This window comes from Lethenteron reissneri, chromosome 71, assembly GCF_015708825.2.
Source record: "Lethenteron reissneri isolate LAM-NWPU_2019-01 chromosome 71, ASM1570882v1, whole genome shotgun sequence".
NCBI lineage: Eukaryota > Metazoa > Chordata > Hyperoartia > Petromyzontiformes > Petromyzontidae > Lethenteron > Lethenteron reissneri.
The window spans coordinates 4895399-4912416 of record NC_083849.1 but is presented as its reverse complement, the minus strand read 5'-3'; the positions used below and the strand labels follow the sequence as shown (position 1 = coordinate 4912416).

At 53.9% G+C, this 17018-nt stretch overlaps 1 protein-coding gene across 1 annotated transcript in view; it reads left to right on the top strand.

Moving 5' to 3' along the window:
• The first annotated feature begins 2059 nt into the window (after positions 1-2059).
• Positions 2060-17018, top strand: part of LOC133361212 (zinc finger and SCAN domain-containing protein 30-like) — a 30175-nt gene continuing 15216 nt past the window's right edge. The window contains exons 1-5 of the mRNA XM_061580096.1: positions 2060-2509; positions 6779-6970; positions 8564-8791; positions 15374-15463; positions 15886-16031. Of these exons, the coding sequence (XP_061436080.1) occupies positions 6859-6970; positions 8564-8791; positions 15374-15463; positions 15886-16031 (576 nt within the window). The 5' untranslated portion in view covers positions 2060-2509; positions 6779-6858. The remainder of the gene's footprint in view (positions 2510-6778; positions 6971-8563; positions 8792-15373; positions 15464-15885; positions 16032-17018) is intronic.

The following is a 17018-nucleotide window of genomic DNA, read 5'->3' as shown; positions in this document are numbered from 1 at the left end:
GCTTTAAATCGAAAAGTAACGATAGTTAGTCGTTTAACAAATATATGTAACCACTCGTCACCACCACCAACCAAACCACTTCCACAATGGCTTCAAGGTGCACCTAGCCTGGCACGGGCTATGGTTGACGAACTCAGCTGTCCTGGCCGTGCATTTAAAAAAAGTATTTCTGAGGAAAAAGTGGTGATTGTGAGCTGGAAAAAGCTATTGATGAGTTATTTATTTAGCAAAAAATAACAAATAATTGGCGATAGGAGGTGACACATCCAGTCACAATAATTGTTAAAACGCCTGGGCCGCGTGTGTCAGCTTCATTAACAACACTTTTGTCTTTAAGTGAAGGTGATCTATTTATACTTTATTTCGATAGTAACGATAGTCGTATAACTAATATGTAACCACCCGTCACCACCACCAACCACACCACTTCCACAAGGTGCACCTAGCCTGGCACGGGCTGGGGGTGACGAACTCAGCTGTCCTGGCCGTGCACTTAAAAAAAGTATTTCTGAGGAAAAAGTGGTGATTGTGAGCTGGAAAAAGCTATTGATGAGATATTTATTTAGCAAAAAATAACATAATTAGCCGATAGGAGGTGACACATCCAGTCACAAGTATTGTCTATACGCCTGGGCCGCGTGTGTCAGCTTCATTATAAACACTTTTGTCTTTAAGTGAAGGTGCTCTACAAGGCCGTAATTATAATATATATTCTTATATGCTACAAATGCCCCCCCCCCCCCCAATACATTTCTATAAAATAGATTTCTGTCTATATGATTGTGGTTATGGTTGTACTTTATAAATCCCTAATCTCTGCCGTTACACACAATTAAACAAGAAAAGGTAAAAAATAAAAAACAGAGCAATGTTCGGTAAAGTCGCGTAGAAGGAAAATAATAAAATAAGAAAAATATTTTTCTTATTTTATTGTTTTCTTTGTATTACTTTATTTCCCTTCTACGTGATGACTTTACCGAAAGAACCAAGAAGATGAGTCCCTGCAGTCACGAAAGCTTTTAATCGAAATTCAGTGTAACACAACACACTATTAGACATTATTGTAAAAACTAATTAAAAAGTCCATCGCACGTGTCAGTGAATTTTTTTATATTTTAGGCAGGAAATGGCACGAAATTCGTTTTCAAATTTAGATTTATTTATTTTTCTGGGGGGGGGGACCCCTGGACGATTTGGCCCCCCACAATGTTAACTCCATGGCTACCGCCTTGGTTATCTATTTATAATTTATTGCCAAAGTTACGATATCTTCTTGGTTCTTTCGGTAAAGTCACGTAGAATGGAAATAATAAAATAATAAAAATAACTATTTTTTATGTTTTAGAATGGAAATAATAAAATAATAAAAATAAAACATTTTTTTATGTTTTATTTTAATTATTTTATTACTTCCCTTCTACGTGACTTTACCGAAAAAACCAAGAAGATGAATCCCTGAAGTCACGAAAGCTTTAAATCGAAAAGTAACGATAGTTAGTCGTTTAACAAATATATGTAACCACTCGTCACCACCACCAACCAAACCACTTCCACAATGGCTTCAAGGTGCACCTAGCCTGGCACGGGCTATGGTTGACGAACTCAGCTGTCCTCGCCTTGCACTTAAAAAGTATTTCTGAGGAAAAAGTGATGATTGTGAGCTGGAAAAAGCTATTGATGAGCTATTTATTTACAAAAAATAACAAATAATTGGCGACAGGAGGCGACACATCCAGTCACAAGTATTGATAAAACGCCTTTGCCGCGTGTGTCAGCTTCACTAAACACACTTTTGTCTTTAAGTGAAGATGATCTATTTATACTTTATTTCGATAGTAACGATAGTCGTGTAACTAATATGTAAGCACCCGTCACCACCACCAAGCACACCACTTCCACAAGGTGCACCTAGCCTGGCACGGGCTAGGGGTGACGAACTCAGCTGTCCTCGCCTTGCACTTTAAAAAAGTATTTATGAGGAAAAAGTGATGATTGTGAGCTGGAAAAAGCTATTGATGAGTTATTTATTTAACAAAAAATAACATAATTAGCCGATAGGAGGCGATATACATCCAGTCACAAGTATTGTCTATACGCCTGGGCCGCGTGTGTGTCAGCTTCATTAACAACACTACACTCTCTACGCCAAGGTTATCGTCTATATGTTTTATTTCCCGGTGTTAAAGTATTAGATAGTCGTAATAGGCAAGGCGAGCGAATCGTCCGTGCAAAGTGTTCGTTGTTTGTGTTTAAATGTCGCGATTTTTAACGTGTTCCCGCCGCCTTAGAAGGCCCGAGGTTTTGGGTTGAGTCCCGATTCACTTCCAAGACGATAAAATCCGCTTCGTGGGTCTCCTGCAAACAGAGTCCCCCCCCCCCCCCCCCCGTGAGGGTTTAACGTTAAAATATAAAATTGTTTAAAGTTAAAATCGCTAATTTCGCGGCGGAGTTTTCTCCTCGCAACGCGCTGCGATGGGAGAGGCGGCGGCGGCGAGCGGGCGAGTTGGAGGTAAGCGGCCTCCGTGCCATTCTAAAGCATCAACAACGACGACGATTAGATGGTGGTGGTGGTTGTGGTTGTTGTGAGGTTACGGTGGCGAACACGGGTTTAGAGGGTTAAACGCTTAACGATTGTGATGTATTCTATAATCATTACCACCACTACCACCATGACTACCACCATCATCATTACCACCATCACTACCACCACCATCATTCACAAAGACGACTGTCAGTACGTGTCTGGTGGTGGTGATGGTGATGAGTGTGGTGGTGGTGGTGATGATGGTGGTGATGGTGGTGATGGTGATGAGTGTGGTGGTGGTGATGGTGATGATGGTGGTGGTAGTGGTGGTGATGGTGATGATGGTGGTGGTAGTGGTGGTGATGATTGTGGTGGTGGTGATGGTGATGATGGTGGTGGTGGTGGTGATGATGATTGTGGTGGTGGTGGTGATGATGATGGTGGTGGTAGTGGTGGTGATGATTGTGGTGGTGGTGATGGTGATGATTGTGGTGGTGGTGATGGTGATGATGGTGGTGGTAGTGGTGGTGATGGTGATGATGGTGGTGGTAGTGGTGGTGATGATTGTGGTGGTAGTGGTGGTGATGGTGATGATTGTGGTGGTAGTGGTGGTGATGGTGATGAGTGTGGTGGTGGTGGTGGTGATGATGGTGGTGGTAGTGGTGGTGATGATTGTGGTGGTGGTGATGGTGATGATGGTGGTGATGGTGATGATGGTGGTGGTAGTGGTGGTGATGATAGTGGTGGTGGTGGTGATGATTGTGGTGGTGGTGATGGTGATGATGGTGGTGGTAGTGGTGGTGATGATTGTGATGGTAGTGGTGGTGGTAGTGGTGGTGATGATTGTAGTGGTGGTGATGGTGATGATTGTGGTGGTAGTGGTGGTGATGATTGTGGTGGTAGTGGTGGTGATGGTGATGTTTGTGGTGGTGATGATGGTGGTGGTAGTGGTGGTGATGATTGTGGTGGTAGTGGTGGTGGTAGTGGTGGTGATGATGGTGGTAGTGGTGGTGATGATTGTGGTGGTAGTGGTGGTGGTAGTGGTGGTGATGATGGTGGTAGTGGTGGTGATGATTGTGGTGGTAGTGGTGGTGATGATTGTGGTGGTAGTGGTGGTGATGATTGTGATGGTAGTGGTGCTGATAGTGCTGATTGTGATGGTAGTGGTGGTGATGGTGATGATTGTGGTAGTAGTGGTGGTGATGATTGTGGTGGTAGTGGTGGTGATGGTGATGATTGTGGTAGTAGTGGTGGTGATGATTGTGGTGGTAGTGGTGGTGATGGTGATGATTGTGGTGGTAGTGGTGGTGATGGTGATGATTGTGATGGTAGTGGTGCTGATAGTGATGGTAGTGGTGGTGATGGTGATGATTGTGGTGGTGATGGTGATGATTGTGGTGGTAGTGGTGGTAGTGGTGGTGATGGTGATGATTGTGGTGGTGATGGTGATGATTGTGGTGGTAGTGGTGGTGATGGTGATGATTGTGGTGGTAGTGGTGGTGATGGTGATGATTGTGGTGGTGATGGTGATGATTGTGGTGGTGATGGTGGTTATAGTGATGATAATTGTGGTGGTGATGATTGTGGTGGTAGTGGTGGTGATGGTGATGATTGTGGTGGTAGTGGTGGTGATGGTGATGATTGTGGTGGTGATGGTGATGATTGTGGTGGTGATGGTGGTTATAGTGATGATAATTGTGGTGGTGGTGATGATTGTGGTGGTAGTGGTGGTGATGCTGATGATTGTGGTGGTGATGAAAGTGATGATCGTGGTGGTAGTGGTGGTGATGCTGATGATTGTGGTGGTGGTGGTGATGATTGTGGTGGTAGTGGTGGTGATGATGATGATTATGGTGGTGATGAAAGTGATGATCGTGGTGGTAGTGGTGGTGATGATGATGATTGTGGTGGTAGTGGTGGTGATGATTGTGGTGGTGATGAAAGTGATGATTGTGGTTGTAGTGGTGGTGATGGTGATGATTGTGGTGGTAGTGGTGATGATGGTGGTGATAGTGATGATTTTGGTGATAGTAATGGCTGTGGTGATGATGGTGGTTTTAGTGACGATGATAGTGGTGGTGATTGTTGTGGTGATGGTGATTATGATTGTGGTGGTGATGATTGTGGTGGTTGTGACACTGACGATGATCAAAGTGATGGTGATTGTAGTGGTGGTGATAATGGTGTCAGTGATGATGGTTGCTGTAGTGATGGTGGTGTTTTATGTGGCGATAGTGATGATAATAATGATGGTGATGATGGTGATGATTGTGGTGGTGGTGGTGATGATAATGGCGGTGTTTGTGATGATAATTGTGGTGGTGATTTTTGTGGTGATGTTGGGGGTGGCGATAATGATGATTGTGGTGGTGATGATTGTTGTGGTGATGATGGTGATGATGTGGCAATAGTGATGATGATTGTGGTGATAGTGATGATCATACAGGAGGATGTGGAGCTGAGTGGACTTGCCGATGACTGGTACCAGCAGTGTCAAGATCGGCCTCTTAGGAGGAGGCTTGTGAAGGACCGCTACTGGACAAATGGAGGCAGTCGCCCTCCAACAACAACGGAGGGCGGAGGAGCGACGCTCACAACAACGAGCAGAGCGCCAGGGGTGGCTAAAATGAGCACCTGGCCTGGCACAGGCACCGTGGTGACTTCACCACCACTTAGTGGTGAATGGCGGGTGTTGTTGTTGATGGTGATGATTGTGGTGGTGATGATGATGATGATTGCATACAGGACAGCAGATTGTGGGTTCGATCCCGACCCGAAAGCCTGCTGTATATTTGGGAGTTTGCATGTTGTGGTGATGATGATGGTGATAGTGGTGATGATTGTGGTGATGGTGGTGAGGATTGTTGCGATGGTGGTGATGGTGGTGGTGATGGTGGCGATAGTGATGATTGTGGTGGTGATAGTGGTGATGATTGTGGTGATTGTGGTGATGGTGGTGATGATGGTGGCGATAGTGATGATTGTGGTAATAGTGTTCTTGATTATGGCGATCGTGGTGATGATTGTGGTGATAGTGGTGATGTTGGTGGTGATGGTGACGGTAGTCATGACGGCTGCATGCATGTGATAGCACGTGGGGCAATATAATTCCCCTCCCCTCCGCTATAGCTGGACAACTGTCATCGCTATCACCGCTATCACCGCTATCACCGCTATCACCGCTATCACCGCTATCACCGCTATCACCGCTATCACCGCTATCACCGCTATCATCGCTATCACCGCTATCACCGCTATCACCGCTATCCCCGCTATCACCGCTGTCACCGCTGTCACCGCTGTCACCGCTGTCACCGCTGTCACCGTTGTCACCGCTATCACCGCTATCACCGCTATCATCGCTATCACCGCTATCACCGCTATCACCGCTATCACCGCTGTCATCGCTGTCACCGCTGTCACCGCTGTCACCGCTGTCACCGCTGTCACCGCTGTCACCGCTGTCACCGCTGTCACCGCTGTCACCGCTATCACCGCTGTCACCGCTGTCATCGCTGTCACCGCTGTCACCGCTGTCACCGCTGTCACCGCTGTCACCGCTGTCACCGCTGTCACCGCTGTCACCGCTGTCACCGCTGTCACCGCTGTCACCGCTGTCACCGCTATCACCGCTATCACCGCTATCACCGCTGTCACCGCTGTCATCGCTGTCATCGCTGTCACCGCTGTCACCGCTGTCATCGCTGTCATCGCTATCACCGCTATCATCGCTATCATCGCTATCATCGCTATCACCGCTATCACCGCTGTCACCGCTGTCATCGCTGTCATCGCTGTCACCGCTGTCACCGCTGTCACCGCTGTCACCGCTGTCACCGCTGTCACCGCTATCACCGCTATCACCGCTATCACCGCTATCATCGCTATCACCGCTATCACCGCTATCACCGCTATCATCGCTATCATCGCTATCATCGCTATCACCGCTATCACCGCTGTCACCGCTGTCATCGCTATCATCGCTATCATCGCTATCATCGCTGTCACCGCTGTCACCGCTGTCACCGCTATCACCGCTATCACCGCTATCATCGCTATCACCGCTATCATCGCTACCATCGCTGTCACCGCTGTCACCGCTGTCACCGCTATCACCGCTATCACCGCTATCATCGCTCACCACCCCCGCCAGCCGTGCCCGTGCCATCGGAGACTCGCGGCGCGCCGACCGCAATGCCACCGCTCCTCCTGACTCCAACCCCGACCCCACCTCTGACCCCATCCCACTTTCAGGTTGACCCTCGACCCCAAGCCGCCCACCCCCCCCCCTCGCCTCCCAGACATCGTTGCCTCCGCTGTTGGTGACGGGCAGGATGAGCGAGGCTGCAATGGCCGAATCATCCGGGGCTTGGAAGTCGTCGTCCGGCAAGGCCGACGGCAGCGGTGGTGGCAGCTGCTTGCGGTGGAACTACAACAAAGGCCGCCGTGAGTGAAGGGCAGGATGGGAGCCGTCGTCGTCACAGACGTCGTTGCCTCCCATCCGCACCTTCGATGGGCGCGGTTGAGCTAATGTACGGTGCGAAGGAAGTTCAACGTGCATACGGTGGCTAGCAGATGTGTTGACTTCCTCGCCTGGTTTGTAGGAGGCTGTGGGTTCGATCGCGACCCTGACTCCTGCCGCTGCTGTATATTTTGAGTTTGCGTGTCTCTCTCTCCCCGCGGCCGCGTGGATTTTCCTCCCCCCGGTTTTTCCCCTCCGCATTTCGAAGAAGAGCAATACAGCTGAGTGGGCCCTTAGCTGGAAAAAATACAAATGGAGAAAATAGAAGAATCGAAAGTGTATATGAGCGAGTGGGGTTTGTGTGTTCTACCCCTGTTCTACAGAGTTAGTGAGTGTGAGTGAGTGAGTGTGAGTAAGAGTGAGTGTGAGGAAGATTGAGTGAGTGTGAGTGAGTGAGTGTGATTGTAAGTGAGTGTGAGTGTGTGAATGAGTGAGTGTGAGTGAGTAAGTGAGTGTGAGAGTGAGTGTGTGTGAGTGTGTGTGAGAGTGTGTGTGAGTGAGTGAGTGTGTGAGTGTGAGTGAGTGAGTGTGTGAGTGTGTGTGAGTAAGTGAGTGCGTGTGAGTGAGTGAGTTTTGTGTGAGTGAGTGAGTTTTGTGTGAGTGAGTGAGAGTGAGTGAGTGTGTGTGAGTGAGTGAGAGTGAGTGAGTGTGTGTGAGTGAGTGAGAGTGAGTGAGTGTAATTGTAAGTGAGATTGAGTGTGAGTGAGTGATCTCCCCCTGCTCTGCATGGCACCCTCCAGGCTCTCCGCTCCCCTCCCACAGCTAAACCCACACCCACCCCCCACTGCTCAACAATTCCCTGCAACAAACTCCTCGACTGGGATTTCACAGCAGCAGCAGCAGCAGCAGCAGCGTCGCCACCCCCTACTGGCAGACTGATGCACAGGGGCAGCTGCCGCTGGGGGTGCCCCTAGGCCAGACCCACACAGCAGCAGCAGCAACACGGCCACCCCCAACTGCAAACACACGGCAGGACCCTCCGTGAGAGGGATGGAAATAACGAGCAATGCGTGTGTGCTGTCACAAGTTTCATCTTTTTAAATCCTTTATATTAAGTTCACTTGCTTGCTTAGGACCGTGCAAATCTTTCGGTCGTTTTTTAACCCACTTCCCGTGAGCCAATCGAGCTGACATTTTGCACACAGACTCGTTGTGCGTGACAATGCATTTTCGTGAGAGAAAAAAAATTCCTAAATTTTACAAGTTTTAGGGAAAAAAAATGAAATATTTAATTACCAATTGTTTAATGCTGCCAGACAATCATCTGACCCATAGGTGGCAGCCATCTCAAGCCAGAGGACTCTAGCCGCCCCGATGCCACGCATATAAAGGATTTATAGTGAAAAACTTTGTTTTTACGGGTTAATTTTTTTTCTTTTATCATCATCATCACAATCTTGATTTAGACTGCTGGAGGAGTCCGACGAGCCACGAGGCGCCATCCGCAGACGTAGTCCGGCACGGGCGACGGAAGGGGCCGGCGAGAATCTCACCGCGTCTCTCTCCCCCCACGGCAGACGAAGGCCCCAAGGCCGGCAAGCGCTGGTCGGCGCAGCGCAAGGCGGCGGCCGCAGCGGCGGACGCGGCGGCGACGATGGCCGCGGTGGCGGCCGCCACGGCGACGGCGGCGACGAACGTGGCGGCCGCGGCGGCGACGGCGGCCGGACTGCCGGGGACACGCGGAGAGTCTCCCGTGGCCAGCGCCCTGCTGGTAGAGACGGAGAGCGTGAAGACCGAGTGGGAATGTGAGTCGTTCAGTGGGCGAGTTGGTGGGCGGGCGAGTTGGTGAGTGAGTTAGTGATTCAGTGGGCGAGTTGGTGAGCGGGCGAGTTGGTGAGTGAGCGATTCAGTGGGCGAGTTGGTGAGCGGGCGAGTTGGTGAGTGAGTGATTCAGTGGGCGAGTTGGTGAGCGGGCGAGTATTTGAGTGAGTGATTCAGTGGGCGAGTTGGTGGGCGGGCGAGTTGGTGAGTGAACGATTCAGTGGGCGAGTTGGTGGGCGGGCGAGTTGGTGAGTGAGTGATTCAGTGGGCGAGTTGGTGGGCGGGCGAGTTGGTGAGTGAGTGATTCAGTGGGCGAGTTGGTGAGCGGGCGAGTTGGTGAGTGAGTGATTCAGTGGGCGAGTTGGTGAGCGGGCGAGTTGGTGAGTGAACGATTCAGTGGGCGAGTTGGTGGGCGGGCGAGTTGGTGAGTGAGTGATTCAGTGGGCGAGTTGGTGAGCGGGCGAGTTGGTGAGTGAGTGATCCAGTGGGCGAGTTGGTGAGCGGGCGAGTTGATGAGTGAGTGATTCAGTGGGCGAGTTGGTGAGCGGGCGAGTTGGTGAGTGAGTGATCCAGTGGGCGAGTTGGTGAACGGGCGAGTTGGTGAGTGAGTGATTCAGTGGGCGAGTTGGTGAGCGGGCGAGTATATGAGTGAGTGATTCAGTGGGCGAGTTGGTGAGCGGGCGAGTTGGTGAGTGAGTGATTCAGTGGGCGAGTTGGTGAGCGGGCGAGTTGGTGAGTGAGTGATTCAGTGGGCGAGTTGGTGAGCGGGCGAGTTGGTGAGTGAGTGATTCAGTGGGCGAGTTGGTGGGTGGGCGAGTTGGCGAGTGATTCAGTGGGCGAATGGGTTAGTGAGTGAGTATATGAGTGAGTGATTCAGTGGGCAAGTGGGTTAGTGAGTGAGTGGATGAGTGAGTGAGGGAGTGGGTTCTTGAGTAAGTTAGTGAGTGAGTGCGTTAGTGACTGAGTGGATTATTGAGCAGTTGAGTGAGTTGGTTAGTGATTGAGTGGGTCAGTGAGTGAGTGGTTGAGTGAGTGGTTGAGTGGGTGGTTGAGTGAGTGGGTGAGTGAGTAGGTGGGTGAGTGAGTGGGTGAGTGCGTTAGTGACTGAGTAGATGAGTGAGTGGGTGAGTGAGTGGTTGAGTGAGTGGGCGAGTGAGTGAGTGGGTGAGTGAGTGACTGAGTAGATGAGTGAGTGAGTGAGTGGTTGAGTGAGTGGGCGAGCGAGTGAGTGAGTGAGTGAATGAGTGGGTGAGTGAGTGGGTGAGTGAGTGAGTGGGTGAGGGAGTGAGTGAGTGGGCGAGGGAGTGAGTGGGTGGGTGGGTGAGTGGGTGAGTGAGTAGGTTAGTGAGTGGGTGGGTGGGTGAGTGAGTGAGGGAGTGGGTTCTTGAGTAAGTTAGTGAGTGAGTGAGTGGGTTATTGACTGAGTGAATGATTGAGTGGTTGAGTGAGTCAGTGGGTGAGTGAATGGGTTGGTGACTGAGTGAATTATTGAGTGGTTGAGTGAGTGAGTGGGTGAGTGAGTGAGTTAGTGACTGAGTGGGTTAGTGAGTGAGTCGGTGGATGAGTGATCGGGTTAGTGAGGGGGTTAGTGAGTGAGTGACTAAGTGGGTTAGTGACTGAGTGGGTGAGTGAGTGGGTGAGTGAGTGGTTGAGTGAGTGGGTGAGTGAGTGAGTGGGTGAGTGAGTGGGCGAGTGAGTGAGTGAGTGGGTGAGTGAGTGACTGAGTAGATGAGTGAGTGGGTGGGTGGGTGAGTGGGTGGGTGGGTGGGTGGGTGGGTGGGTGGGTGAGTGAGTGGGTGGGTGGGTGAGTGAGTGGGTGGGTGAGTGAGTGGGTGAGTGAGTGACTGAGTAGATGAGTGAGTGGGTGGGTGGGTGGGTGGGTGAGTGAGTGGGTGGGTGAGTGGGTGAGTGAGTGGGTGAGTGGGTGGGTGGGTGGGTGAGTGAGTGGGTGGGTGAGTGAGTGGGTGGGTGAGTGAGTGGGTGGGTGAGTGAGTGGGTGGGTGAGTGAGTGGGGTGAGTGGGTGGGTGAGTGAGTGGGTGAGTGAGTGGGTGAGTGAGTGGGTGAGTGGGTGGGTGAGTGGGTGAGTGAGTGGGTGGGCGACCGAGTGAGTGGGCGACGGAGTGAGTGAGTGAGTGGGTGGGTGAGTGGGTGGGTGGGTGAGTGAGTGGGTGGGTGGGTGAGTGGATGGGTGAGTGAGTGGGTGAGTGGGTGAGTGAGTGGGTGGGTGGGTGAGTGGGTGGGTGAGTGGGTGGGTGAGTGAGTGGGCGAGTGGGTGAGTGGGTGAGTGGGTGAGTGGGTGGGTGAGTGGGTGAGTGAGTGGGTGGGCGACGGAGTGAGTGAGTGGGTGGGTGGGTGGGTGGGTGAGTGGGTGAGTGAGTGGGTGGGTGAGTGAGTGAGTTGGTGAGTGAGTGACTGAGTAGATGAGTGAGTGAGTGGGTGGGTGGGTGGGTGACTGGGTGGGTGAGTGAGTGGGTGAGTGAGTGAGTGGGTGAGTGAGTGAGTGGGTGAGTGAGTGGGTGAGTGGTGAGTGAGTGAGTGGGTGAGTGAGTGACTGAGTAGATGAGTGAATGAGTGGGTGGGTGGGTGGGTGACTGGGTGGGTGAGTGAGTGGGTGGGTGAGTGAGTGGGTGAGTGAGTGAGTGGGTGAGTGAGTGGGTGAGTGAGTGGGTGAGTGAGTGGGTGAGTGAGTGACGGAGTGAGTGAGTGAGTGAGTGAGTGGGTGAGTGAGTGGGTGAGTGGGTGAGTGAGTGAGTGGGTGAGTGAGTGACTGAGTAGATGAGTGAATGAGTGGGTGGGTGGGTGGGTGACTGGGTGGGTGAGTGAGTGGGTGAGTGAGTGAGTGGGTGAGTGAGTGAGTGGGTGAGTGAGTGAGTGGGTGAGTGAGTGGGTGAGTGAGTGGGTGAGTGAGTGGTGAGTGAGTGGGTGGGCGACGGAGTGAGTGGGCGACGGAGTGAGTGGGTGGGTGAGTGGGTGAGTGAGTGAGTTGGTGAGTGAGTGAGTGAGTAGATGGGTGAGTGAGTGGGTGGGTGGGTGGGTGAGTGAGTGGGTGGGTGAGTGAGTGGGTGGGTGAGTGAGTGGGTGGGTGAGTGAGTGGGTGGGTGAGTGGGTGACGGAGTGAGTGAGTGGGTGGGTGGGTGGGTGAGTGGGTGGGTGGGTGAGTGGGTGGGTGAGTGAGTGGGTGAGTGAGTGAGTGGGCGAGTGAGTGAGTGAGTGAGTGAGTGAGTGGGTGGGTGGGTGGGTGAGTGAGTGGGTGGGTGAGTGGGTGAGTGAGTGAGTGGGTGAGTGAGTGGGCGAGTGAGTGAGTGAGTGGGTGAGTGAGTGACCGAGTGGGTGAGTGAGTGGGTGGGTGGGTGAGTGGGTGGGTGGGTGGGTGGGTGGGTGGGTGGGTGGGTGAGTGGGTGGGTGAGTGAGTGGGTGAGTGAGTGACTGAGTAGATGAGTGAGTGGGTGGGTGGGTGGGTGAGTGAGTGGGTGGGTGAGTGGGTGAGTGAGTGGGTGAGTGGGTGGGTGGGTGGGTGAGTGAGTGGGTGGGTGAGTGAGTGGGTGGGTGAGTGGGTGGGTGAGTGAGTGGGTGGGTGAGTGAGTGGGTGAGTGGGTGGGTGAGTGAGTGGGTGAGTGAGTGGGTGAGTGGGTGGGTGAGTGGGTGAGTGAGTGGGTGGGCGACCGAGTGAGTGGGCGACGGAGTGAGTGAGTGAGTGGGTGGGTGAGTGGGTGAGTGGGTGAGTGAGTGGGTGGGTGGGTGAGTGGATGGGTGAGTGAGTGGGTGAGTGGGTGAGTGAGTGGGTGGGTGGGTGAGTGGGTGGGTGAGTGGGTGGGTGAGTGGGTGGGCGAGTGGGGTGAGTGGGTGAGTGGGTGAGTGGGTGGGTGAGTGGGTGAGTGAGTGGGTGGGCGACGGAGTGAGTGAGTGGGTGGGTGGGTAGGTGGGTGAGTGGGTGAGTGAGTGGGTGGGTGAGTGAGTGAGTTGGTGAGTGAGTGACTGAGTAGATGAGTGAGTGAGTGGGTGGGTGGGTGGGTGACTGGGTGGGTGAGTGAGTGGGTGAGTGAGTGAGTGGGTGAGTGAGTGAGTGGGTGAGTGAGTGGGTGAGTGGGTGAGTGAGTGAGTGGGTGAGTGAGTGACTGAGTAGATGAGTGAATGAGTGGGTGGGTGGGTGGGTGACTGGGTGGGTGAGTGAGTGGGTGAGTGAGTGAGTGGGTGAGTGAGTGAGTGGGTGAGTGAGTGGGTGAGTGAGTGGGTGAGTGAGTGGGTGAGTGAGTGGGTGGGCGACTGAGTGAGTGAGTGAGTGAGTGAGTGGGTGAGTGAGTGAGTGAGTGGGTGAGTGAGTGAGTGGGTGAGTGAGTGACTGAGTAGATGAGTGAATGAGTGGGTGGGTGGGTGGGTGACTGGGTGGGTGAGTGAGTGGGTGAGTGAGTGAGTGGGTGAGTGAGTGAGTGGGTGAGTGAGTGGGTGAGTGAGTGGGTGAGTGAGTGGGTGAGTGAGTGGGTGGGCGACGGAGTGAGTGGGCGACGGAGTGAGTGAGTGAGTGAGTGGGTGGGTGAGTGAGTGGGTGAGTGAGTGACTGAGTAGATGGGTGAGTGAGTGGGTGGGTGGGTGGGTGAGTGAGTGGGTGGGTGAGTGAGTGGGTGGGTGAGTGAGTGGGTGGGCGACGGAGTGAGTGGGTGACGGAGTGAGTGAGTGGGTGGGTGGGTGGGTGAGTGGGTGGGTGGGTGAGTGGGTGGGTGAGTGAGTGGGTGAGTGAGTGAGTGGGCGAGTGAGTGAGTGAGTGAGTGAGTGAGTGGGTGGGTGAGTGGGTGAGTGAGTGGGTGAGTGAGTGAGTGGGCGAGTGAGTGAGTGGGTGAGTGGGTGAGTGGGTGGGTGAGTGGGTGAGTGAGTGGGCCACGGAGTGAGTGAGTGGGTGGGTGGGTGGGTGAGTGGGTGGGTGGGTGGGTGAGTGAGTGAGTTGGTGAGTGAGTGACTGAGTAGATGAGTGAGTGAGTGGGTGGGTGGGTGGGTGAGTGAGTGGGTGGGCGACGGAGTGAGTGAGTGGGTGGGTGAGTGGGTGAGTGAGTGAGTGGGTGAGTGAGTGACTGAGTAGATGAGTGAATGAGTGGGTGGGTGGGTGAGTGGGTGGGTGGGTGAGTGAGTGAGTGAGTGGGTGAGTGAGTGGGTGAGTGAGTGGGTGAGTGAGTGGGTGAGTGAGTGAGTGGGTGAGTGAGTGGGTGAGTGAGTGGGTGAGTGAGTGGGTGAGTGAGTGGGTGGGCGACGGAGTGAGTGGGCGACGGAGTGAGTGAGTGGGTGGGTGGGTGGGTGAGTGGGTGAGTGAGTGAGTGGGTGAGTGAGTGACTGAGTAGATGAGTGAATGAGTGGGTGGGTGGGTGAGTGAGTGAGTGGGTGAGTGAGTGGGTGAGTGAGTGGGTGAGTGAGTGGGTGAGTGAGTGGGTGGGCGACGGAGTGAGTGGGCGACGGAGTGAGTGGGGGGGTGGGTGAGTGAGTGGTTGAGTGGGTGAGTGAGTGAGTGGGTGGGCGACGGAGTGAGTGGGTGACGGAGTGAGTGGGTGACGGAGTGAGTGAGTGAGTGGGTGGGTGAGTGGGTGGTTGAGTGGGTGAGTGAGTGGGTGGGTGAGTGAGTGAGTGGGTGAGTGGGTGGGTGCTTGAGTGAGTGGGCAAGGGAGTGAGTGAGTGAGTGGGTGGGTGAGTGGGTGGTTGAGTGGGTGAGTGAGTGGGTGGGTGAGTGAGTGAGTGGGTGAGTGGGTGGGTGCTTGAGTGAGTGGGCGACGGAGTGAGTGGGTGGGTGGGTGAGTGAGTGGTTGAGTGGGTGAGTGAGTGAGTGGGTGGGCGACGGAGTGAGTGGGTGACGGAGTGAGTGGGTGACGGAGTGAGTGAGTGAGTGGGTGGGTGAGTGGGTGGTTGAGTGGGTGAGTGAGTGGGTGGGTGAGTGAGTGAGTGGGTGAGTGGGTGGGTGCTTGAGTGAGTGGGCGAGGGAGTGAGTGAGTGGGTGGGTGAGTGGGTGGTTGAGTGGGTGAGTGAGTGGGTGGGTGAGTGAGTGAGTGGGTGAGTGGGTGGGTGCTTGAGTGAGTGGGCGACGGAGTGAGTGGGTGGGTGGGTGAGTGAGTGGTTGAGTGGGTGAGTGAGTGAGTGGGTGGGCGACGGAGTGAGTGGGTGACGGAGTGAGTGGGTGACGGAGTGAGTGAGTGAGTGGGTGGGTGAGTGGGTGGTTGAGTGGGTGAGTGAGTGGGTGGGTGAGTGAGTGAGTGGGTGAGTGGGTGGGTGCTTGAGTGAGTGGGCGAGGGAGTGAGTGAGTGAGTGGGTGGGTGAGTGGGTGAGTGAGTGGGTGGGTGAGTGAGTGAGTGGGTGAGTGGGTGGGTGGTTGAGTGAGTGGGCGAGGGAGTGAGTGAGTGGGTTAGTGGCTGAGTGGGTGAGTGAGTGGTTGAGTGAGTGGTTGAGTGAGTGGGTGAGTGAGTGAGTAGGTTAGTGAGTGAGTGGGTGGGTGGGTGAGTGAGTGGGTGAGTGAGTGGTTGAGTGAGTGGGTGAGCGAGGTGAGTAGGTTAGTGAGGTGAGTGGGTGAGTCGACGCGTCTGCGTCTGTGCAGGCGTGTACTCCAATCCCGAGGACCTGGACGTCCGCCGGTCGCACCGACACCGCAAAGTCAAACTGCCGGTGGACCTCGGCGTCCTGCAGAGTAAGAAGCTGTCGGCAACACCGCCACCACCGCCACCACCACTGCCACCACCAAATATCCCCCATGTCGCCTTAACAGACTGTAGGGGCAAGTGCTGTTAGCGAGCACTTATGAAGGCCGAAACGGCACACGAGGGGGTGGGTGGCCAGCATCACGCCCGGCCGCCTTTGTCTCCCCAGTGGCGATGTTTACTCACCGCACCGGGTCCTCATTTGAGGCCGAGTCGACCTAGGGGAGGCCCGGGACCGGTTCAGATAATCGTCACCGGTGTTGGCCGTGAGCGGGAATCGAACTCGGGTCGCCGGGTTCGTAGCGCAGCGCGGCGCTAACCGCTGCACCACCGCTCCCGACAGAACTGCACCACGCGCGCGCAAACGTCGCGGCGAATCAGCCGCGATCAGCCGTCGCGATTTCTCCGGCAGGTCACGGTAAGAAGAGGGAGGCGAAGAAGATGAAGGAGAACATCAAGATCACGCTGAAGATCAACAAGCCGCCGGGGGCACGCGAGGCCACGGAGACTCACGTCCTGACCAAGCACCCGGGCAGCCTGAAGCCGTATGTCTGCCAGGTACGTCACACACACACACACAGATGTTGACTACCTCGCCTGGTACGTCACTCACACACACACACAGATGTTGACTACCTCGCCTGGTACGTCACACACACACACACACACAGATGTTGACTACCTCGCCTGGTACGTCACACACACACACACACAGATGTTGACTACCTCGCCTGGTACGTCACACACACACACAGATGTTGACTACCTCGCCTGGTACGTCACTCACACACACAGATGTTGACTACCTCGCCTGGTACGTCACACACACACACAGATGTTGACTACCTCACCTGGTACGTCACACACACACACAGATGTTGACTACCTCGCCAGGTACGTCACACACACGCACACACAGATGTTGACTACCTCGCCTGGTACGTCACTCACACACACAAATGTTGACTACCTCGCCAGGTACGTCACTCACACACACACATGTTGACTACCTCGCCTGGTACGTCACTCACACACACAGATGTTGACTACCTCGCCAGGTACGTCACACACACACAGATGTTGACTACCTCGCCTGGTACGTCACACACACACAGATGTTGACTACCTCGCCTGGTACGTCACTCACACACACAGATGTTGACTACCTCGCCAGGTACGTCACACACACACACACACAGATGTTGACTACCTCGCCTGGTACGTCACACACACACACACACAGATGTTGACTACCTCGCCAGGTACGTCACACACACACACACACAGATGTTGACTACCTCGCCAGGTACGTCACACACACACACACAGATGTTGACTACCTCGCCTGGTACGTCACACACACACACACACACAGATGTTGACTACCTCGCCTGGTACGTCACACACACACACACACAGATGTTGACTACCTCGCCAGGTACGTCACACACACACACACACAGATGTTGACTACCTCGCCTGGTACGTCACACACACACACAGATGTTGACTACCTCGCCTGGTACGTCACTCACACACACGGAT